We start from the raw sequence: 24131 nt of genomic DNA, 5'->3' as shown, positions 1-24131 counted from the left end.
CCTCTCTGAGCTCTGGTAGGTCCACAATGGTACAGCCAGCATCTTGCAGCACAATGGTTGCAAGGTGGTGAGCTGGGGGAGAGAGTGATTCAGCATCAGCAGACCTCGGTTCCGTCCACCTTTGCTTCTTTACTTTCCCCATCGCCTATTTCTTACTTTCGTTCTCCTTTTTGTTTGTTATTGTTATTATTATTATTCCATAATTGAAAGCCGCGTCATCTGCACGAGCGTCTCCCACTGCGCCTTCTTCAGCACAGCAGCGATGGTCTTCGCAGCGTTTGTCGTCGGGATGTTTTGAAAAGGACTGACACCGGACTGGGATCGTCATCAGCTGGCACGGAATGGTAAGAGGCCGCCCGCGGTGGTTGATGCTTGGACCTGCGGCTGTCAGGAGGGTGGAGTGACGAATATTGATTGGACGGGGTTGTTAATGAAGTCCACTGGTGATGTCTCGGTGGTGGTGGTGGTTGGGGGGGGGGGGTACACGACACTTTTCCAAGGCCACACTGACTGCTTTTGTTTCGCAACAACTCATTTAATTTGTCCCAACCTAAAAAAAACCAACAAAAAAATCATCTGGAATCTGCATAGAAAAACATCCCTGAGCTCAAACATACACAAAGACTATCCTCGGTTTATGTAGGCTGATCCTCAAATAATTGATTTGATGTCTGTTTGTTGCAAGTTTTTTTTTTTTTTTTGTGGGAAATAGTGGAAGGATGTTCCACATATATAATTGGAACTACAAATAGATGAAGGATGCTTGGCAACAGCCTGTAGGCCTACATGCAGGGATGGCATGTGCCTCCTCCCTCTCAGAAGTCAGCTGCACCTTGTGCATTATGCAGAGGATCCCCACACAGCAGGATGGTGACCAGTTAGGATCTTTCAGTAGTTCTAAACTAGAATGAATGAACATCTTAGATTGATGATCTCTCTAGGTGAATGATGCTGGGTAAATGGGAGTGTTGAGAATGTTGTATAATGAAGAAGTTCAGGAGGTTTTCAATGATTGTTTGGGAAGAAAATAGTCTATAATCTGAATTAAAAGAACTAAAGCAAGCGGAGCCAGACCTTTTCTATTAACCAGCTTTGTTTTGGTCCTTTTTTCATCTTTAAATCACAGACGAGCCAGTTTTATTAAACTGGGATTTTATCTCACCACATGCCCACACTGTACAGGTATGAATGCAATATTTCACTTCATTTTGTTCTCTTAAAAATCAATTCTGCATTGTTCGGTGCAAGGTGAAAAGCCTGGTTGAATGGTGCCGTAACGTGAAGTGAGAGAAAGTTTAAAGGTGTCACAACAAAGTCTGCGATAGGGGAGAGCGTGGGGTTTTGCCGCTGTGACCTTGGGTGCTGAATAATTCAGGAGCAGGCTCCCATGCCTGTGAGAGCGCTGCAGGAAACACAGCATAGGAGTTAAACAAAGCTTCATCTGGGTCTTTCTGCAGTGGCAGTTACATCTCTTCCTTAAGAAACAGACTCATTTTCCTTATTCCTTGTCAACTGTGGGGAAAAGATATGTTTAAACAAACGTGATACATTTATAAAAAAGGATTATGACACAACAGCTTTCAGTGGAGTCTCTGCCTCTTCAGATAACAAACAGCAGTAATTTTTCAGGAGGTTGGGTGTTTATTTAATGGAGGGTCATCAATGAAAAACAGCCACCAGCAGGTTGATGGTCATGTTCCACTGTAGCGTGTTTTCATTTCACTTTGCAGTGATGATGATGCTAATCCTTTGTTTTGTAATGATATTAGGGTCTGGATTATGATCAGATAAAAGGGGGGAAAGCATTTTAATTTCTAATGAGACAGTTTTGCCCACCATGTAAAAAAAGTATTTTGCTGTAATCAAAGGTGGCATCATTTAATATCTCTTTGCTTTTGTGTGTGTGAAGAAGAAAAATCTTTCACATTAAAAGCACACAAAGGAGAGAAACATCAGACAGAGATCCCTTTTCTAGACGTTATTCCTGTTCAGGGTCACAGGGTCGCTGAAGCCTCAGCTACTTTTTATGTTTATACCTATTAATTTCTTAAAATTCCAATCAGATATTTGCTGAAGTCTTCTGTGCCTTTTTTCTTAAAGGTTAAATTATTATTACATTAACATAATAATTCACCACAAAATGTTCACTTGTTAACTATTATCTAAAATGAATTAAATATCAAGGCTGTGTGGGTAATGATTGATAAAGCTGGACAAGAATATATAAAAAATAGGCTTGTAATAAATAATGTAAAAGAAGTTTGAAAGTGGTGGGCATGTTTAATGTTGAATTATAACAACTTAATCCAAACTGAACTCAACCCTAAAACATATCAAAGATCGCAAAGACAAGAAAACAAACAAACAAACAAACAAACAAATAAATATTGAAAGAAAATTTCAGAAACCAATTAGTAAAGAAAAAGGAAGAAAAAAACCATTTCGGAAAACAAAAGTATTTTTCATAAAACAAAAGGAATTGTTAGAAAAATTAAACACAATAAGAAAGTGGAAGGGATAGGTGACGTTGGTGATTGCCAAATGCCAAATAATATTTGGCTGAAATGATGGACAATGTGATTTGCACTTCAGAGCCACCACGTTGTTTAAAAAAGCACGATTCCACTTTATTTCTGCTCATTTGGTGAAAACTTGTGAGAGGACTTTAGCAAATGTGACAGGACATGTAGGGAGGTTGACGATGCTGATTGGTCGACACAACTTGCAAGACCTTTCGGGCAGCCAGCTGTTTTTGGCACCTTTTAAGTGCACAACTTCCCATGCAGCAGCTTCTCCAGACACGGCATGTTTGATGGCTGTCACAGGACTTTTCTCAGTTCAAGTTCAGGACTAGAGCTCTGGCTTCACTTTAAAATTACACTTTGAGATGAAATCATATTTGTTTTAGGAAAGTATAATTTATTTGGTAAAAATTAGTTATAAAATATCTCTTTGTGTCAAAACAGAGACTCAAAATATCCAATTATAAGACAAAATAGTAATGCTAGATGACAGGTACCATCTCAGGGGCAACAAACAAATTGAAATAAATTACAAAAAACCCCAAAAACGTTCAATTTTTGCTGAAGATTAAAGATATCACTGTAATCAAAAACAACAAAAAGTTGCCATGTTTATTTACAAACCCTACAGAATCCGACTCACAGCCTCATGGGTCAATTTTAACAGACAAATACGCAGCTTTTATTTGCTTTACAGACAGGCGAGGGGAGGACTTAAAGCTGTGTTAGGTTTGGTCCCAATCTCCCAGCAGCACATCTGCAGAGAGTATTAAGGGGCACCAAAGGTCAGAAATTGCAGCTTTGCGGATGCCATCACAGGATTTCAAAGGGAGAATTAAATCCTGACAAATGACAATTCTAAATACCAAAACCACGAGGCGTTCTCTCAGCTTACTTAGCGATTTATTCTGTTAATAAACTCTATTAGATGGACAGGAAAAGAAGCAGGTTGTGTCCAAATTCCCTCACAACTCACTACTTACTGCACTTACGTAGCGCGTTTGTCTTTTTGTATGGCTGTCCAAATCTACAATTCCAAAATTCTTTACGTTTTCCAGAAGTCTGTGAAAAACCAGTGTGCATCGATGCTCACTAGATTGGCAAATATCAACCACAAGGCATTGCTTTAGAACACATTTTGTGAAAAAGTGTAGTTTAATATTTTTTTTAATAAACCGTCCAGGTTTTCATTGTCAGAACACAGTGGATTCACAAATAGTCTTCACGAAATGTTTACATTTTTTTAAAAAAGTTTTTACTTTGGGAAATTGGTGATGTCATATTTGCCATTATAAAAAACATAATAGTGAGCGTCCAAATTGCTTTTCTAATCTAGGGCACTGGATAGTTTTTTTTAGTTGTTAGGTTGTAGGGAGGGAATTTGGACATAGCAAGGTGCACCAAAAACATCTTGCACCAAACAATGGAGACATGTTGTTTTTTGGGGGCAACATTTATTACAAAGGATTTGTTTATGTGTCAAACAAAGAGATTTTGTGGTCTCTGTGAAACTGCTTTACAGGTAGCCCATGCTTTCTTCCCATGTCTTCTTTTAATCCTCTGAATATGCCTCTGCCTTCGTAGCAGAAGCTGTAAATCAGATCAATGTACTCAGCACCTGCAAGAGCTCTGCATGTTGTTACAGTGCAGCTTATCCCCAAACTGCTGTGCAAGCAGGTTCTTCAGCTAACTTGTCCATAGAGTGCTTAAAATGAATAAAAGAGACATGAGGGAGACAACAGACGAAAGTAAAAAAAAAAAAGAAAGCTCTGAAGAAGGTTGTGGAGTCTTTCCACTTCAGAAGGTACAAATCAATGAGATCTGCTGAACATTCAGTCTTGTGGATGAGCTTGCGTGTCATGTTTTCCCCCTGTCTGGCCCTGAAGCTTGAAGCGCTCCCCTTCCCCTCCCCTGATCCCAAATGGGAGGCTGTGCTGCGCTTGGCTCAGGCTGCACAGTAACAGCAGGGCAAAGCTGCATACTGCAGGAGTGAGGCTGAGGCTGCTGAACCAAGCACTCACAATGGAGCGTTGAGGGAGGGGGAGGGGAAGCGGTTGCAGCAGGCTGGAAGTCTGGGAGCTGGAATGGTGGGAGCAAGGGAGGGACAAAAGAGAGACAGGGAACGGAGGCTGTCGACCAACATTGAGGATGGAGCGAAAGACTGGATGGATGTACCCTGCACTGGGCGACATTCACAGAGATTTGCTTTCAGGAAAGGAAAGATGGATAGAGAAAAGGAAAAAAAACAGTGGAGCCTGAGGATGTTTGTGCTGGGACGCTGTGCTTTATCACTAACAAAAGTCGATCAACTTGTTCAATCCTGTGTGCTCGCCCTAGGAAAGGATTATAGGGATAATTATTTAAAAAAAAACAAGTCTGAGTGAGCCTGCAAGCACCAGTTTCACCACATTACATGACGGGTGTAACAATTCATTTGAACAATTACATTTATATCATAATTTGTGGCTGACAATACAATTCATAGTTGACATTGATTCCATTTGAACAATCCAATTAGATCTTCAGCCAGAAATTCCACCAGTGTGACTCAGGGATAAAAACCTGGATACTAAACAGTACAGACAAAGTTTTCCAGATTCCTTGTATTTCTTGCAAGATAATCAAGTGTAAATTAAATATGTGGACAAACAAGTAAACAAGTTCAGCCCACTGTTGTTTTTCCACATCAAAATAACACAAATGGAACATATTTAGAACATTCTACCACACTGCATGGTCACGTGTCTTTGCAAAATACAGTCCAATGTGTTGATAAATTCATTCCTTCACATATCAATAACAGGCGTTATACACATTGCTCATGTTTACACAATATGGACAATTTGACTATGAATCATGCATTCATTTAACTGTGAACAGTTTATCACCTTGAAAATCTGTAAAACATGGAAACTGCGTGATTCATTTCTCTAGAATGACATCCATATCGCCTCTCTTAGCAGGTGTTTTGTTATGGGAAAAAAGTAAGTAGAATACATTTATTCTAATAATGTGGAAACCATTTAAATGTTATATTTTTCACTCAGTAGAAACGCACAACACAATTTTAGATTCCAAATCCTGCGTTTAATCAATACTTAATGTGAATTGGCATTCTTTTCGCTGTGGTTAAACACAGTGACTATACATTTCAGGGTAAGATTGAGAGTTTTCCAAAAACAAAACACACTATTTAAGGGTTTTCTGTCTTCTCTAAAACGTGTCCCATTTTTTTCCTGTAGTACTTCATGAAATACAAAGGCTTCATTTCGAAGCAACCTTTGTCTCTCTTAAAAAATGATGTCATATTTTGTTTTCATTTTTTTCTTTGGTTTGAATTGTTGCAGAAAAACTTTTATTAAAACCCACTTGTGTCACTTAACTGCAATTCTCCAATATTATTAAAGTGGAATATTGAAGCCCAATGTAGATAATGCAGTATACTTTATTTAGTTTTAAAAATTCTAACACTGTTTATGGTAATTGGAGTTTGGAAAGAATTATTAGCAATGTTTGATCACATAATTCCTTCTTTTCTTTCACCAGAAAACAATTTTAACTCCCAATCATAATTTAAAAGTAAAGGGTAGTAACTTTACCCTTTAAACTATGGTAGAATATATAATGTAAGGCTAATAGAAATGTATAAATAGTTTCAGCAATCCAACGTGGCAGTCATGGTGATAATGGTGAATTAAATATCATGGTTTGGGTTTAGCAGCTCCAACTAGATTGCAAACCACAGTCAGTTCTGTTTAATAAGCCATAAATATTATTATGATGAAATACAAAGAGGAATCAGTGTTAAAATAAAGGGGTTTACTCAAATTCACCACTTCCAGTGCTTTGTAAAGGAAAAAAACAACAACAAAACTAAGAAAAAAGGGGTTTGCTTAAACTTATATCCAGATCATTTCAATAATGTAAATGATTTCTATCATTTTTTCATGTTAATAAAAATGCCCGTGACCCTGAAAGGGAAACAGTGGGTTAAAGATGGATGGATGGATGGAATACTCTTCTGTAATTGAACATCCATTTGGGCAACTGTGAGAGGAAGAACTCCCTCTCATAGGAAAAGACTTCTTGCAGTTTGGATCTAGAAAAGACAAAAAAGAGAAATACACTCATGAGCACACGTTGTGTGTTTTGTTTTCAAAGAAAACAGGAATTACTTAAATTTGAACTTGTTGCATAAAATTCCAACTTGCAATAAACACAATCACAATGGAAAACATTTTAATGAAAAATGAGAGTGCGGTGTTCTGAAGTAGCTAAAAGACAACATATTTTAGCTTTTAGCTCAACTGACCTGTATTTATAAATAAGAGCAAACTGGGCATGGGACCCTGAATGTCCACAGGCTTGCTAAAACATTTGGATATGCACAGAATACTATAAAATACTATTTCAGTAAAGTAAACACAGGTAAAAATGTAAACACCATGCACAAAAACAATTTGCATAGTATTTCTGGATCAGATCACTTATTTTTAATATAAAACAGCATAATGTTGCACTTTCTTCAAATGTTCCATTACTAAAAATCTATCCTGCAATAGAAAAACCAGTGAATCCTCATTTAAAAACTGGAGCTTCTGCCTGTGATCCATTGTGCAAACATCACTTGCAAGTAAATAGCCTGTGAAATCAATTGTCATCCATACACAATTTTCTCCTCTTTATTTGTGATATTAGAACACCAGTCACTGGGCTGTAAGTTTGTGGAATATTTAGTTTGAAACTAAATAATACATTTAAGCCAAAGTCCTAAATCTAGCTAGCTTGAGTGCTCAGGGGCCCCTGGGGGTCCTTTCTTGCAATTCAATCTAATTTGGTCAATCAGCAAATCTTTATTGACAATAGTAGTGATTCAAAGGTCTAATAACATAGACTCTTGTTAAATTAAGATGGATTAAGATGAAGTGGCTGGAAGCAGAAAGCTGGAAAAAATAATTAAAGGTGGAAAATGGTTTATAAAACACTGAGTTATCCTACAAAAGCAGTCAATTTCAAAAACCCATATGAAACTTCTTGTGACAAGTGAGAAGAAATATGAAGTAAATACAGTTTTAACGTAGAAGTATTATTGGAATAGAATAAACCAGAGTGGTCACTGCCTTAGGAATTGCTTTGCCTGCGGAGGGGCCTGTATTAGAACACACCTAAACAACCAGTTCAAACCACTGTAAAAAAAAACACGGGACATGAGCTCCACTTTGTGGCAGCTTTTATTTTAATCTATGAAATGCCACAGTGCACGGTGGTGTAATGGTTAGCACTGATGCCTTACTGTGAGTACACCGTGGTTCAAAATGTGCGTTTTCAAGCTTCAGCATTCAAAACTCTTCACGCATAGCTACGCAAGTCTCGTTTTCGGGATGTACGTAGAAAATGCGTGGCCATTGAGCACACGTTGAAAGTTAAACCAGGTCAAAGTTTGACTAATCAACGACTCTTAATTTGGTAGTGACTCATGGACAGCACCCTTTTCAATTCAAGAAGTATCAATTAATGAAAATTGATCACAGAAAAGAATTTAATAATTAGGGTTTGTGCCCTGCTGGATTTAAACGACGCCAAGGCTTTCATACATTGGAACAGAGCAGTGAAAGAAAAACCTGGGAGTAGGATTTGCGAGATTTTCACAGCTTCGACATTTTGGACCAAGACTCTTCTAACTGTAGGTGGCGGACACGCGCTAGTAAACAGTAGAAAAAGAAGAAGAAGCCCCTCCCTGCTTGTCAAGTGTGAACTCCATGGGCTAAACACGCATTCAGAAATGTGCGTCATATTCTTAGTGTGAACATAGCATAATAGTCCAAAAGCAAAGCTTTACAGATTGGTGATCTAAATTGTCCCATAGATAACCATTTCTGTATAACCCTGGTGTTTTGCCCAAGTTGTTCCACCTCTTCAGCTGGGTTGGCTACAGCATCCGTGTGATCTTCTACAGGAATAAAAAATGTATGACTTATCTTTATAACCATTTAAAATAGATTTATTTGTATGACTCCAGACGTGATTGAACGTTTCATCCAGATATTCACATTTCTGATCATCACATGGTGGACTGAGCTTGACGGCTCCTTGTTCACTTGGGTTCTCTGACTCAGCATGAAATTATTTTGACACGGACTCTGAGTTGTCTTCTTCAGAGAGGGCATTACAGATCAGCAGTCACTTCCACAAAGAGGACATCTCAGTACAGCAAATATTCTTTCAGCTGCCTCACACTAGACCTTTTATCCAAAAAATAATCCTCTCAATTTTCTAAATTCTGATGAAACACTGAACAGTGCTGTGAAGTCAGCGCTGAAAGCTTTACACAGGAAAACTTAAGGATTTTGCAGAAAACTTTCTATCATATTTGAGAAAAAAAGCGAGATTTAAAGCATGATTATTTAAACCAATTACTCCAAATAGTTTCTAGCTTCATATTCATTGTTTACTCTAAATTGTCCATAGGTGTGAATGGAAATGTGTATGGGTGTGTGATTGTGCCCCTGCATCAGCCCCGTGACTCCGAAAGGGACTAAAACAGGGTTTAGAAGATGAATAAAGAGTTTCTATATGTATTTTAGAGCTACAGTCTTTTAAAGACTTCCATCACAATCAAAAATGCATTTTGCTCTACAAAATGTTGTGTTCTTGGACTAGCAATTTTGATAATATCATTAAAAATAATACTGGAATCTCTTGAAAAAGTGAATGCAGTTTTGGTTTTTCAAAAAGCTCCTTTTGGGTTGCTATGGCATTGATCAGAAGCTAAGCCTATTTTTTTGCCTGATAATCTGTTAGGAGAATATGGCTCCACGTTTCTAATGGTCTTTCTCTTCTGCCAGCTTACTCCCACCATCAGTATCTCTCAGTCTGGCATTTAAATACGTTTTTTTTCAGATCTCAGAAAACCACAGCCAGAAAATAGTTAGCGTTTTTTTTCCATGAATTTCTGTTACTTCTAGCAAGTCGTTGACAGTTTGTAATCAGAACTAAAGATCCAACTGATGGGAAAACACCTTAAAATAGAGAGATTTTTTTAAGTAATAAACCTTTTTAAGTAATGGCTTATAAGAACTAAAATTTAAAAAGATTAAATATATCTTTTGAATTTTCTAGCAGTGTTTTTATTGACACAAGTTCTTATCTTTTGTCACGTTGTATGTGATTATTTGCCAAAAGAAATCCAATTAAAGGTACTAGAAGGACATATTTGACATGAAGACATTGTGCACTCATGCTTAAAACATCCTTCACTGTTTTAGAATCATTTGAGGCTAACAATATGAAGATAAGCATCTTTCTTTATTCACCCCCTCAATCAGTAATGAGTACAACAAAGCAGAACTGGAGTTTTTTTTTCCATAACCCATTGTGGTCATGACTGAAATCCATGTAAGACTCAGCGGCATTTCCTAAAATACTCATGCATCATCCTGAATGCATCTCTTTGCAGTCAGGAGCAGGAAAAGATTAAGGTTATTTGTTTTTTTTTCTTTAGTATTTAATCCTTCTGATATTTATATTCTTATTAATTTAAGTTTAAAGTAATAATTCATTTCAACTCAAGTATTTATTTCAAAGTTTATGTAGCTTGCATGCTTTTGGCTGAAGATTGCATTTTGTTTTTAGCATTTAACCCACCAAATTCAGAACAAATCTTTTTTCAGTTTTTGCAAATTTACTGTAACATTTAAAGATTATCATTGGTGCAACTATTGATTCTCTATACTTAAATATGTATCTGTCCCATTTTGTTTCTTTGCCACGTTTTTCTTTAGAATTTTGTCTCCCATTTGGTTTTCACATGGTTTGTGTTCATGCTCTTCACCCAGCATGGAAAAATAGACCATGTAAAGGGTCAGGAAATAAGGCGAACTAGAAATCTCCAGCCTCTATGTCCCACATCTCTTTTTTTTAAAGCTGCTCTGCTCCATTTCCATTTAAAACACACATCAAAGCTTCAACTGTGAAAATCTGCTGCAGCTAAAAGTTTAAGATTTTCTGTGGAGAATAGGACATTTTCCTGTTTAGATTAGATTTTATTTATCCCACAATGGGGTAATTCAAATGTCTGTTTTCTTAGACCGTTCTATTGGTTTTATTTCCTAGAATGTTTTTTTTCTCTTTTTTCTCCTATTTTAAACCACCACTAACAAAAGGCAGCATTATAGCCACATGGTCATGGTGCCACTAAATGCTTTGCCTTTGGATGTTCTGACTGCTATTCCAGACACGGCTGTTAGCATAAGAAGACTCGTTACCTGGAATAACTGCTGAAGTGTCCCAGACCTTCACTGTATCTAACTCCTGCTGATAAAGGGGAAGTCATTCAGAACACGTCCTCCTCTTTTTTAATTTTTTTTTTTTATCTTTTAACAGAAAGGCTTAAGAAAATTGGAAATGAAGCATGCTTGTGAAATCATGCTGTGTAGTCAGTGTCTCGATTATTAGGTCCACTCAAGGGTGAGCGGGGTTAATTTTTTGGTTAATCTTGAAACCTAAGTGTGGATTTTTGCAAAAGAAAGTTTATTCAAAGGAAGCTACGTAAGCTGAAAAAATTGAGTCAATTTTAAAACAGTCTGTCTATAACCATGATTTTGAAATTGCTTTTGGATACTTTAAGCTGGTGGAGATAGTTTTTCATTAGAAACTAATTTATTGATTTATTTAAAACTTACTGTTAAAATATAAAAAGTAGCAGGGATTGTGACAAATGCTGTTTTATTTCTTTCTAAAGAATTTCAATATAGATAAAGAATAGGTAACCTTTTTGGTGTGTTTTCACAAACTGCTTAAACAGTTCTTGGAGTGTAAAATGAGAATAAAAGGGGATTTTACACCAGGTGGGCTGGTTTGCATCAAGGTTTTGCTTCTTCTGATAATTCATATCCGACATACTTCATTTGGCAGATGTGACACCTCAACTTTGGAGAAAACAAGCAGATCGACCTAAAAATGAGGGTCTGGGCTTAGCTATTCTAATAATTCACCAAACTTTTAGGGATACCAAAGACACTTTAAAAATGTGAAGAAAGTCACATATTGCAAGACAAAAAAAGTGGTTAACAAAAACACTCAGATATAAATACTGCTTTTGATCTTTTAAACATGTTAGTGTGGCATTTTTCTGAAGGAGAGTATTTATAAAGATAATTAAGCTCAAAATTGCATTGAGTTTTTTTTATTTAAACCGAGACTCAGGAACAGACAATAAATGCTGTTTAAAAGGAGCTTATTAGTGATGTATAAAATATGTGAGGTGAACCACAAACACTGCTCCATTCTGATGCATCCACTTGCAGACATATACATCCACGTACGTCTTTGTTTTCTTCATCCAAGCTTAAAACTGTACGGCTGGAAAGCTCCACTGTTGCACGCCATTTTTGTTGCATCAGTAATGTTACGTCGGGGGGGTCAGAGGCTGTAAACTAGCAGGAGAGAATGTAAACAGATGGGTTATATAGGAAGTGGAGACAGGCTTACTCCAAGCCCCACCCACAACTCACACCTAAATCTCTGATGAACTAATAAAAACAAAGATCATATTTAAAAGACCTCTGGGAATGCTTTTAAAGTGAAAATTAATATCCAGCAACACTGTAAATGCACATCAGTGTGCATTTTGAATAGAAACCAAACAATCTAGCGCTCATCTGGGAAAACAAGAATTACCATTATGTTATGTTGTTTGTAATTTTGTTGAAGAAGTAGAAGCATTTATCGTGAGACATATATCATTGTTAGAGAACTAACAAAACAACCCATTTTTCTATTTCAACGCACCCCAAAGACAAGCAGCTGTTGTAAATTCTCGATCTGGTTTGTTTGCTCTTGAGAGTGTTACGTGAAAGCAGATTAAAATAATTAGGCTGTCATTTTTTTTTTTTTTGCATTTTTTTTCCAATCAAACTAAATCCACAGGACTACTTTTGTAAACCCACAGGCATTAAATAGATGAAGGATGTGCACCAAAAATCATTAGAGATCTGTCAGAATTCACTCATGACACAAGTTTATATCTAAAAATGCTAAATGACACCTCAGAGACATTCTAAGGGAAGTTATGGCAGGATCTTGGTTCATTAAAAATGCGATGTCCTCCTTAAATGTCTTTTTGAAGGCTGCATCAGTTAAGACCTAGCATTGGTCGCTGAAAAAATATATACCACTCTTTAAATTACTGCAACACAAACAAATCTTAATCTTGGCAGAAATCCAAAGTCAAACAAAAAAAACAACAAAAATGAATGTATATATATATTATAATACTTTTAACTCCAATTTTTACTTTGCAAGTGAGAAAAATAATGTTTGTATTCCAGCAACCTTTTTCCCGACCCTTTCCATTCTAATTACCTTAAGGATTGAGGCCAAGAAACTAAACATTTCCTGTTTCAAGTTGAATTAAATCCTGATTTCTGATGGGAAGGCACAATAGTCAAGCTCAGTATTTAAAACTTTCAGTCAGGCAAGTGTAAATACGTAAGTACAAATAAAAACAGTAGAAAACGCTCTGATTGTGACAAGAAGCAAAAGTTGTAATTCGGAATCTCGGGTTTACTGTGGCTGTTCATTAAATGGCCAAATCCTGAAACAATTGTTTACTGTAATCATTTGTGAATGTTGTCTCACCAGCTCAGCTGTGCAGAAAGAAATCAATTGACATTTTTTAAGAGAAGCATCGATTTTACCTTCTTATTTTTTTTTTTTGAAGTCTTGAATTGTTAAAACTGAAATGTGCCAAGAGCAAGTATCAGGAATAAACATACTGATGGTTCACATATTGAATAAAAAGTTGATTGATTATTTTGTTGTGCTACATGGGACCTATTTTTTTATGAAAAAAAAAAAAAAGATCTAAAAGATTTGGGTGTTTGATCTTTGCCTGAAATGTACCGAGTGGACGTCTCCTGCTTTTACAGATTGATTCATACAGACCATTGTGAATGCAATTCAACTAAACGACATACAATAAAAGGAATTTTGAGAGCTGCGACAATCAGAAACTATAAATGTGTCAACATTTATTGTCGTGTTGTTTTTCTTCAAAGGCAAAAGATTTTCCTGTCAATTTGAAAAGCCAAGACAGCAATCACTGTCGTCCATTACGGAAGAATTGATGGGCTGATGAGTTTGTATTTGTAGAGGAGTAGGTGGCAGTTACTCCGCTGGTTCTTTTATTTTATTGACTGATTGGAGCAGAGAAAAGAGAGAGCAGCTCTGAATTAACTGGGAGGATGCAGTACCACTCCCGCTTTAAGTGACTGCAGGAATAAACCTCAGTTTCTCAGGCAGACCGTAATAAATCACACCGCTCTTTGCATGCTGATCCAAATCAAGATGAATACCATTATTTTCTTTTTAATCCAGAGGCTCTTCTTGATAGAAGTCTTTTAAAAAACAATTTAAACCTCAGACATTTTCGCCAATAATGCCCGTCTGCTTGTCCTTTCCTCTTCTTTGTGTCTTCCAGGTATTTATGAGCAGACATTTCTTATATAACTGCAGCCAACCAGTCCTGGATGTAAAGATAGCCTTTTGTCAGGTGTGTGTTCCTTACAGGTAAAAAAGGTACAGTACTCATTCACTTCCATTTGCCCTGTTATGCAATGTATGTGCAAGGTTTGTGTTTTTGTTTTACAAAGTGAGATCCACTAAACTCGTTTGTCCTCACAAGCATTATAATCTGTTAATTATCAATACATATTCAATCCAATTAAATGGTTGGGAAATTATCATATGGGAATGTTTTTAAAACAATGTGCTAATTATACTTATCTTTTATTTTCATCTGGAGATTAATTAGACCGAAACTTAACCTCTGACATTTTAGATGCTCATTCAAATCATCTATTCTCTGCAGCATAGATGTGATATGCTTGTGAGGACAGCTACAAGCTAATACGACAGGCCAGTCTACCACAGTTATTGAAACATTTTGCATGAAATGTTGGCATCATATATGCATGTGCATCTGAGCATATGATATCCACTATATGTTCCATGGGTTTCATAATACTGTTTGAGGCAGGGACACATCAATGGCTTGAATAACCTATTATGTCTTTAAAGTGAATTTTCAAAATAAATGTGCCATTGTTTATTGCTGTTGTGCACAGTAAATGCATATTACATTAACATGACCTCAGGTTTAACTTGAATTTGGGAATTATCCCTTTTTTTATGACTTGGATGTGGAATTGAACTCACAACCTTCCAGTCTCATAGTGGACACTCTACCACAAGGTCACTAGGCCTTTTATCTTATAATTTTTCTTGTGCTAGCATATGCATAAAAACTCTACCAACTGTTAAACAAGCATCTTTTTATAGGCACCTGTAGCTTGAAAGGGCTTCAATGTAACTTCTGTTTTTGCATTATATTAATTAAAATGTAATATGTGCAATAAGAATTACTAATAACTTTCATTCAAATTTCTGTTAATAGGAACATTGTACTAGGAAATTTTGCTATTTGTTGAAGTAATGTATTAAAATACTATACATTCCCATGACAAAGTGCAAAATCTTTTGCGAAATATGGGAAAAGCATGGTTATTAACGCATCGATTTAGTTTGAATAAATGAATAATTTATCAAATATGAGGTAAGGTTCCACCTTATCCAGGACCAACAACATCAGATGCATGATGGAAACAATAAATCAGTGGATTACTGTGGCAGCTGCTGGTGTGAATGTGTACAGTCAGAGAAAGAAAATAGCACCTCCTCTTTGCATGTGTCAGTGCATGTGTCAGATGTTCTTCAGTGAAAAGCACTAATGGTTTCAAAGTTATAATGCTCGGATAAAAGTAGTCAGTTGCTACGTAACAAGGATCATCTACCAACAACTTTAAACTGAAAAGAAACTCAAACGTCCTCTGTCTTGAATTAAATCTCAGATGCCGTTTTTTTCTTTGGTACAGATTAACAATAAAATATTAATTATTTTCCCCAGAAGATTTTGATTAAACTTGTAAAGCACACAAATTGTATCTCTATAATTTAAGGTCTGATGACTTTGCACCAAATCACACACTGCTTGAGGAAAACGATTCACGCTAAAAATCAAAATGAAAGAAAAGCTTTCAGCAAAATAACAATCCACTTGAGATAGCAAGTCATACAGGCTTGTGAAGAAAAGAGTCAGATTTTAGCTCCACGGGCATGAGGTAAGGTGATATAAGTCAGTCGAGCACATTCAGGAAAATCTTAAAATGTCTTACAGCTAAAGGACTGCAAGAGTAAAAGAAAGTGCTTCTAAAACAGCAGGAGGCCATTTCTGTCCATGGCAGTAATATAAACTGCTGATGCAAGACATTTATTTAGGTTTTATTATTATGTGTTTCTATACAAAGGTTAATTCTTTGTGACTATACAACCTCCTGAGTGTTTATTGTCAACTTCAGAGTGACTGTTTTCTTGTTGCTTAAAAGGTAAGTGAGTTTATTAATCATCTCCAGCATCACTAACAAGTCCCCACTGTCATTTCTGGCTCATGCAGGGTTTTGGAAAACAAGTGGATGTGTCATATATTGCCAAACATTACAACATGAGCAAAAGCAAAGTGGACAACCAGTTCTACAGCGTGGAAGTGGGAGACTCCACCTTCACCGTTTTAAAACGCTACCAGAATTTAAAACCCATTGGCTCTGGAGCTCAGGGAATTGTCTGGTAGGTTCTCAGCTGCTCAGCTCTTTTATGCCCTGTTTTATTATACATCCCACTGTTTGATAGCTGTTGCTTTTAGATTTCATTTAGTGTGCTGCTGTCCCGTTTGTCTGTATTTGATTACATTTACATTTTTGTTTAAAAAGAAGAACATGAGCTGTTTTATCAAGTGTGGTATAATCAACTTATGAATTCTAACATTAAAAAAAGAAACAGGTGTTTTATTTATTTATCTGTAAAATTTTGTTTTTAAAGTTGAAAAATTTGCCATTAAAAAAGACAACACAAGATAAACTTTTGCTTTATGCTGTGAGATTTTCAATTAAATCTAATTATGGGCAGATGATTTTATGGGGTTCAAAGGTAAGATCTGTAAAAAGAGATGAATTGTTTAAATTCAACATTCAACATTTCTGAACCTGAATAACTCCCAACCATTACAAGCTACTGGATTCACTCATACAGTGGACATTTGGGGCTTAATGATACCAAATGTAAGGGATAGGGCTTCTGGGAATTGTTTTTTTTTTTTTTTTTTTTTTTAATTGACAGGACTTTTTTTTGTGGAGGAATATAACAGTTTTGCCTACACTTTTGTGCAAAACAGCTCTGTCTTTTCTTGTAATAGAAGAAATGTGTAAATAATGGAAATACTGCATTCACTTAAAATGAGTGCAGAAAAGTTGATAGAAAGTTAACAATTAATTTCTGTAAAAGAAAAACATCAACATTGTTGCATGGTTTGCTCGTACATTGTTGCATGGTTTGCTCGTGCTGTCCTAGTGAACTGACAACATAACTGCTATTTAGAATAGGGATGAGTTGGTTATCAGGGTCTAACAGGATGGATCCTTAATCCGGGTCACGTTGAGACATTGCATTAATTGTAAATCTCCTACTCTCTTCAAAAGTAGTGGAGCGCCTTCTCAGAATTTCACTTAAAAAGAATGTTTCTTATGGCTGCTATTGAACAATTAAACAGATCAATAAGTCATATTCATGTGAGTGCTGTGCTGACATGCAGCCCCTCTCAGAAACCCCATTTTAGGTGGCCCAGATGACACAGTGCTATGTCTAAACTGTGAAGAGCTCTCAACGCCCCCATCCTCCATTTTCCCTCTTTTCTTGACCTTTCTTTGCTGCTGATGCTCACAGTTTTGCTCCACAGCCACACCAAGCAGGGCCAAATAAGCTTGGTCACTCTGGGGGAGCAGATGCTGGGATTGTGCCCGTTTTGAGGATTGTGTTGGATGAGTGGTGAAGGGAGGACATTTTTTTGAATTTTGAGTTTTATCCTGCTTGGCTGTGACCACAACTGCCATGTGGTGTCATATGATGAACCTATTACTTAATCATACAGACTAATGTCCGTATAATGTTGGAGATTGAGCAGTGTCCCTGTAGGAGATCACAAAAGCATCAAAACATGCTGTGACTTGTAAATTTATGTAAGTTCAAACAAAGGTTTCTATCATAATCTGAAGAATAAACATAAAAAAAGTTCCATTTTTTACCATTGCGTTGATGACATAAGATAATTTGCATAAACATCTGCCCAATTTAATAATACATAAACTCAAAACAGCAATCCACAAATTGAAAATATGCATACAAACAAAGGGATCCAACAGCTTGTCTGAAAATTCAGGAAGCACATATTCTGCTCCTGTTATGCAATCAGCAGAGTTGTCCCAATATAGCCCAAGAGCATGTTAATAGACATTTAACTGAGCTTTTCTTTAGTGTTTTCCCATAAACACAGCAATCTGGATACATGTCTGCCCCCTTCAACTTTTATGCTTAGTCAGAATGAGCTCTCTCAAGCATCTTAAAAGCTTTAAGTAGTTTAGCTGGTCATGACATCATCTTTCACTCAGCTACAAAAGTGAAGACTGGCTGAAATCCCTATTGCATAACTGCTTTTATGAGGGCTCCACTGTTTCCATGACCACACATCATTTCTGGCCTGGTTGTTTGCAGAGAAACGACAGACCGCCGCACATGTCACCTAACATCTTCTGCAGCCTGCATCCAGATGCCTTGAAACTCAATTTGTTTCATCTTGTGAGGGGAGCGTCAGAAAAGTTACAGAACAGGATGTGACATCTTCACGGTAGCTGGAATAATGCCTGTGTAATTAGAGACCAACAGGAAGTGATGCTCCAAGCTAAAATATTTGAATTTGAGATTGTGTTGGGGCTGCAAAGCATTCTCCTGTACTGTTTAGAAAAAAAGGTTAAAGATGCACTCTGATAAAAATGTACTTTTTGGTGTTTTTATGGCATTTTTCCAATGGTGGAGGACATATATAAAGGAAGTACATCATTCTTGTGTTACATTTAGAAGCTGTTCGGGGACTAAAACCAGAAGCACATGAATAAATCCCAAATTATTTTTAAAATATATTGGAGCATTAATGAAACAACCCAAAAAACTAAATCATGACAAAACCTGAAACTTAAAATCTGAAACCTATCCACGATAAACCAAAAAGCTGATAAGAAACCACTAAAAAAGAAACAGAAAACATAGTTATTGGTGGTCACGCTCACACAAACACACCTTCACTTGCAGGCAATCACTCAACGATGAATGCTAAAGGAATACTGATGAATATGTCTCTTCTCTGCAGCGCGGGCTATGATGCTGTCCTGGACAGAAACGTGGCCATTAAGAAGCTGAGCAGACCCTTCCAGAACCAGACCCATGCCAAGAGGGCATATCGGGAATTGGTGCTCATGAAATGTGTCAATCACAAAAATGTAAGTATATCTTTTTATAATAACAAATGGAAGAATGAAGAAAAATGTCTTTTACTATCAAAAGAAGCTGATGTTTTCAAAACCCTGTAAACACTAGTTTCTGTTACTGGCTTCCACAATTCCTTGATATAAAAACTATTTAGATGAGTGTCTGTTGTGACTATATTAAACCTTTTCACAGATTTACTATGTTGTAAATAGTGAAACTAAAAGTTGATGACTACATTTATCAAAACCCTGCAATTTGACTTAGGCTCTTTGTTAGTTACACTGCTAACTTGCATCCACAGTGTTTAAGACAACTTTTTTTTAACTTCCTGTTCTATGATTACTGTTGTCCTTTCTTTACTCTTGTTCTTTCATTTTTTCTTTCAGATTATCAGTTTATTAAATGTCTTCACACCACAGAAATCATTAGAAGAGTTTCAAGATGTGTAAGTACTGCAAACTTGTCTTTGCAGAGTTTTTTTTTCAATATATCAACCTTTATTGAGAGCCATAAAAAATGAAATTATTCCCTCATTTTAAAATGGTTTGTGCATCAGTAAATAATATAAATGGGTTTAAACTCTTAAAAATTAAATTTAATAAGTTTCCTTTAAAACAGTTAAACATGGTTTTCCCAAATGTTTCAATGGTTGTCCATAAAATTGCCTTTTTCCAAATATTTCTTTCAAAATATTTCATACTTATTCCACAATTTATTTTGTTTTGCATTATAGTGCCTAATATGCTTGCTTGAAATAGCACTTTTGGATGTTTTTTTTACAATTTGTTTTATAATAACTTTCCTTAACTTTAGAACTTGTGGTTGAGGTTTTCTATTTAGAAATAATAGTTTAAAAAAAACTTTTCGTAATGCAAATAACATTAAAATAATATAGAAAAACTATGCAACTAGTATAAAAAAAATATTGAAACTAGTATTCATTTTAAGTTTAAAAAAATCTTTTATCAGATTTTTTCAGGTGATAGGCAATAAATAATTATTTTTGAAACTTTATAATATCCTAACTGAAAAAGAGAGGTGGACATTTAAGGCATTTTCATATTGAAGAGAAAATGCCAATTGCAGTAAATACAGTCAGTAAAAGTCCTATAGATGCTCCCTGAAACGACTATGCACAAAGACTTGATTGTTTCATGTTTTTTTTCTGTTGAAAAGGTGGGAAATTCTGCAAAAATCAAACCTGTCAGCTACTCATGCATGGAAAAACTCTCTTTCTGATTTCAGGTACTTAGTGATGGAGCTTATGGATGCCAATTTATGCCAGGTGATTCAGATGGAGCTCGACCATGAGAGAATGTCCTACCTGCTCTACCAGATGCTATGTGGAATCAAGCATCTGCACTCAGCGGGCATCATTCACAGGGTAGGAAGGCAGGCCACTTTTCTTGGCCTGCATTACAATTTGCTTTTACATTCATGAAAACAAAAAGGTTTCATCCATCAATGATGCACAAGTAGAACTGAGGAAATATACTTTTACCACAGCTTAATTTAGTTGATTTCCGTCTTACTAGCTTTCCTTAGTTATATGTTATATGTTATATGAGATAAAAGTTATATAGTTATATGAGATAAAAGACTGTAAAACTGTGAGATCCTGTAGACATTCTTTTGTACTGGCAGGGACTAAAAACCCCTAAAAAGGGCTTTTACAGACCACAGATTGGATATTCAACTGAACAGCATTATATTTGAAATAGATTAAAAAACTTGTTTAAAAAAATGCAGTGCACATGCTTTAGTAAGTATGATTTAAAGGGTTAGTTTTGAAAAATTAGACATCTAAACCAGAATTTTGGGTTTTAAAAGTGTTATGAATTGAAAGTTAAAATGAAAAAATGCCAAAAAATTGTCCTTACTGGTGTCAAAATTAGTCTAATAAAAATTAAATATATATATATTTTTGCATCTGTGGTTTAAATAACATTTTATACTCATTTCATTATAGCTTTTCTTTAAACAGCCCCAGCGCTAATGTGGCCATTCTGGGGTTTAGAAAAATATATAACAAAATTGTTCTTGTTTCTTTTTAAAAGATTTTAACTTGAAAACAACAATAAGATTTTATAATTAAAATGACCTTTACAATATTGTTACACCATAACTGAGCTTAAAATAGGCAATGAAGACCTGCAAAGGTTATGTGCCACTTATGGAGATAAAATGTGTACTTATCTGCAAAAGCAAACATTAAAAAAAAGCCAAAACTATTCTGTGTTAAAATGTCCCTTTAAATGATAGGTTAAGCTTTTGTTAAGATCACACCAATATTACAGAGGAACGTGAAAAATAGCAAATAAATAAGGTGTCAGCTAAGTAAGCTCTACCGTATTAGCTTAAAAAAAAGGGAATTACAGAAGAATAAAAGTTGAGTGGCTTTGCCATATACCTTGTTGTTCTTTCTCCAGGATCTCAAACCAAGCAATATAGTGGTAAAATCCGACTGCACACTGAAGATCTTGGACTTTGGTCTGGCCAGAACGGCAGGCACCAGTTTCATGATGACCCCGTATGTTGTTACGCGGTACTACAGAGCCCCAGAAGTCATCCTGGGAATGGGATACAAAGAGAATGGTGAGAAGCACTGTTTTTAGTTTTTTTTTTCCTTTTTAATGGAAGCTTTTGTCTGCTTTTGCTTCGATTCATTCCACCAGAACGTAGCAGCCACTGCAGTGTTGTTTCTGGGACAATAGAGACAAAACTAAACCTTTACTGGGAATTCTAGTTCAGTTGAGAGTGAACTCAAGTGTTTGAGCTGAGTCACATTGATTCAAAGCCCTCTAGACATTAAGCCTGGATGCTTGCTATGATTCATTAGCCAGTCCTTTCAAATATAGAAGCCCTAGGCTTTAAGACTTTCAACATCCTGCAGCTTGTTGGTTCTTCTTAGACTCCGCTTTTATGTCTATTGGTTTTTTTTTGTAGTTCCCTACCAAAGCACTTTACCTGTAACATGCCTCTTACTAAAAATGTCTCTCTTGAATAACAGCTAATCACCTTGGATGACACTAACCTTTGCTTTTCCCTCGTCTCCTTTGCTTTCTCCCTGTTTCCCTCTGCTCCCACACGTTCAGTGGATATTTGGTCGGTGGGCTGCATTATGGGAGAAATGGTACGCCACAAAATCCTTTTTCCTGGCCGGGACTGTATCCTTGTTAACACAAATGGAGTTTGCTTGTTTTGTGTTTGGAGAAATTATTACAGTTTCAAATATGCAAGGAGTATTGACAGTGTTTTTTTACGAAGCGATGCAGACTTGATGTTTGTTTCAGTGGTAAACGCTCGCGTTTTGCTGTTTGAAGAGTACCATTAACATAGCCTCTGCAGTTTTTCTCAGTCATGTGTTATCTGAGGAATCCCTACTCTGAATATAAAGTCTAAGGTAAAGTCCTATTAGCTGTTACACACTAGTGTGCAAAATCTGCCCTCTACACCTAACCTATCCTCTGAGGGAGCACACTATGGAATTATTGGAAGTTTGATCATTGTGATGCTGAAAGTTAAGCAGGAAGTCATGGTTCCTAGTTTAACTGTGAATTTGAGCCTACAATCCCACTCTCAGGGCAGACTCTCCACTGAGCTTCATATGTGCACAGTAGTAGTGTGAAGTGTCTCTTCAGAGCAACAGTGAGACTATTTAACTACATCCCACTAATTGGGTGAAATGGTGTCTGTTTGTAGAAAAGTGTGAACAAATGAAGTCCAGACTGGCACCAAAAAGTACATTCATGAAGATCCAACATTCACATATTTCCCTTGAACGCCTCTTAATAACAGCTTACTGCAGTTTTCTAATCACAACTACTAACATATACCTCAGTTGAGTACTAAATAAGTACATAATAACTGCAATATAAAACAAGAAAATCGTATTATAAACAAAACAAAAATCTTAATATCATGAATAACACTGCTTGATAAAAAAGCTGTGCTGACTAAAAAACGACTTTCAAATGTTCTTCTTAATGAATTTTTTATCTTTTGGAAGTTAATATTCTAAATGTTCTGGATTCTCTTTTTTTTACTTTTAAAGACAGGCTATAGAACAGTCAGTATAGGGGATTTGCACTGAAAACACTATTATGGAGTCTGTTAAGACATTGCTAAAATAAAATTATTGCGATTTGACCTTTCTGACAGTAGTTGGACTACATTTAATAATTTGGTTAAAATAAGTAGTCTAACTTTTTTACTGGTTTTTATTAATATATTTGTTTGCATTATTTGTGCATCATGGGATAGATACATTTACCTTTAAATTATTGCTTCATAATAAAATTTGTCTGAGTTCAAAGAAATCACAATCTATAATCTGTAACAACTTTACTGTAAAAATGTTTGTTATATTTTAAAATTCTTAAATTGAATAAAAGATGTGTCACATCAGATATAGCCTCCACCGAAATATATAAAAAACTGTATTGCTAATACATACATACCAGCAAAAAAGCTTGTTTTGCTAATAATTGCCTCATTTGTTTTGTCGTTTTTTTTGTTTTTTTTTCATTTTGGGAGACAGATTATACTTCTGTGTTACATTTCTGGGTGCAGCTGAGTGTAGTGAATCGAAGCAGTTTAACACGAGCCCATGGCGCCATATTGATCGCAGTGCCATGCGGATGTCTCACGCCGTGCCGCCTGAGGGCTCAAAGGTCAAAGGCATCCAGCAGTGGTTTCCGGTCTCACCTATCTAAGCTGAGCTTTCCAAAATCTTGTTTTCTTGTTGAAAGCTTGCTGATTTTGTAAAAAAATTATTTTTTCCTTATTTGGTTCATTATGATCTAATCAAATGTGGCCCTGCATGGTCATTCTTCCTTAGAAAAACTAACTAAACTAACAACATCAACAAAAAGAAAAACTAACCTAAACTTCCTCCCTCAGGCTCTTTAAGAAAATAATTTTGTGTAAATTCATACAATTTTCCCTTTTCTTTGCTGTGGACTTTTAATACTATACCCACATTTCTTAACTGTTGTGACAGTTTTTACTTTGTGCGAACAATTTGGCAGACGTTATTAACCTTAACACTGTCTTAAAATACAAATTCATCATTGGGTTAAGAAAATTTGTAATTTAATAAGATTTTGTTCTCAGTTGAAGCTGTCTTTTTGCAACCTTGTAATTAAACAGTCACAAAAAAGATAAAAAATACATGCAGGA

General features: G+C 36.0%; 1 protein-coding gene across 7 annotated transcripts in view; it reads left to right on the top strand.

Moving 5' to 3' along the window:
* Window positions 1-24131, top strand: part of LOC101168799 (mitogen-activated protein kinase 10) — a 36027-nt gene continuing 11896 nt past the window's right edge. For 4 of the 7 annotated variants that reach the window (XM_023960631.1, XM_023960637.1, XM_023960636.1 and 1 more), the window contains exons 1-8: window positions 5-344; window positions 14002-14073; window positions 16033-16202; window positions 18832-18961; window positions 19337-19395; window positions 20196-20334; window positions 21380-21545; window positions 22046-22117. In XM_023960631.1, coding sequence (XP_023816399.1) covers window positions 342-344; window positions 14002-14073; window positions 16033-16202; window positions 18832-18961; window positions 19337-19395; window positions 20196-20334; window positions 21380-21545; window positions 22046-22117 — 811 coding nt within the window. In that variant the 5' untranslated portion in view covers window positions 5-341. Of the gene's footprint in view, window positions 345-14001; window positions 14100-16032; window positions 16203-18831; window positions 18962-19336; window positions 19396-20195; window positions 20335-21379; window positions 21546-22045; window positions 22118-24131 lie in introns of all 7 variants that reach the window. The other 3 variants (XM_023960634.1, XM_023960633.1, XM_023960632.1) reach the window with 3 other exon arrangements.

This window comes from Oryzias latipes, chromosome 12 (assembly GCF_002234675.1).
Source record: "Oryzias latipes chromosome 12, ASM223467v1".
In the NCBI taxonomy this organism is placed as follows: Eukaryota; Metazoa; Chordata; class Actinopteri; order Beloniformes; family Adrianichthyidae; genus Oryzias; species Oryzias latipes.
The sequence above is the reverse complement of the archived record's forward strand: the minus strand, read 5'-3'. Positions and strand labels throughout refer to the sequence as shown.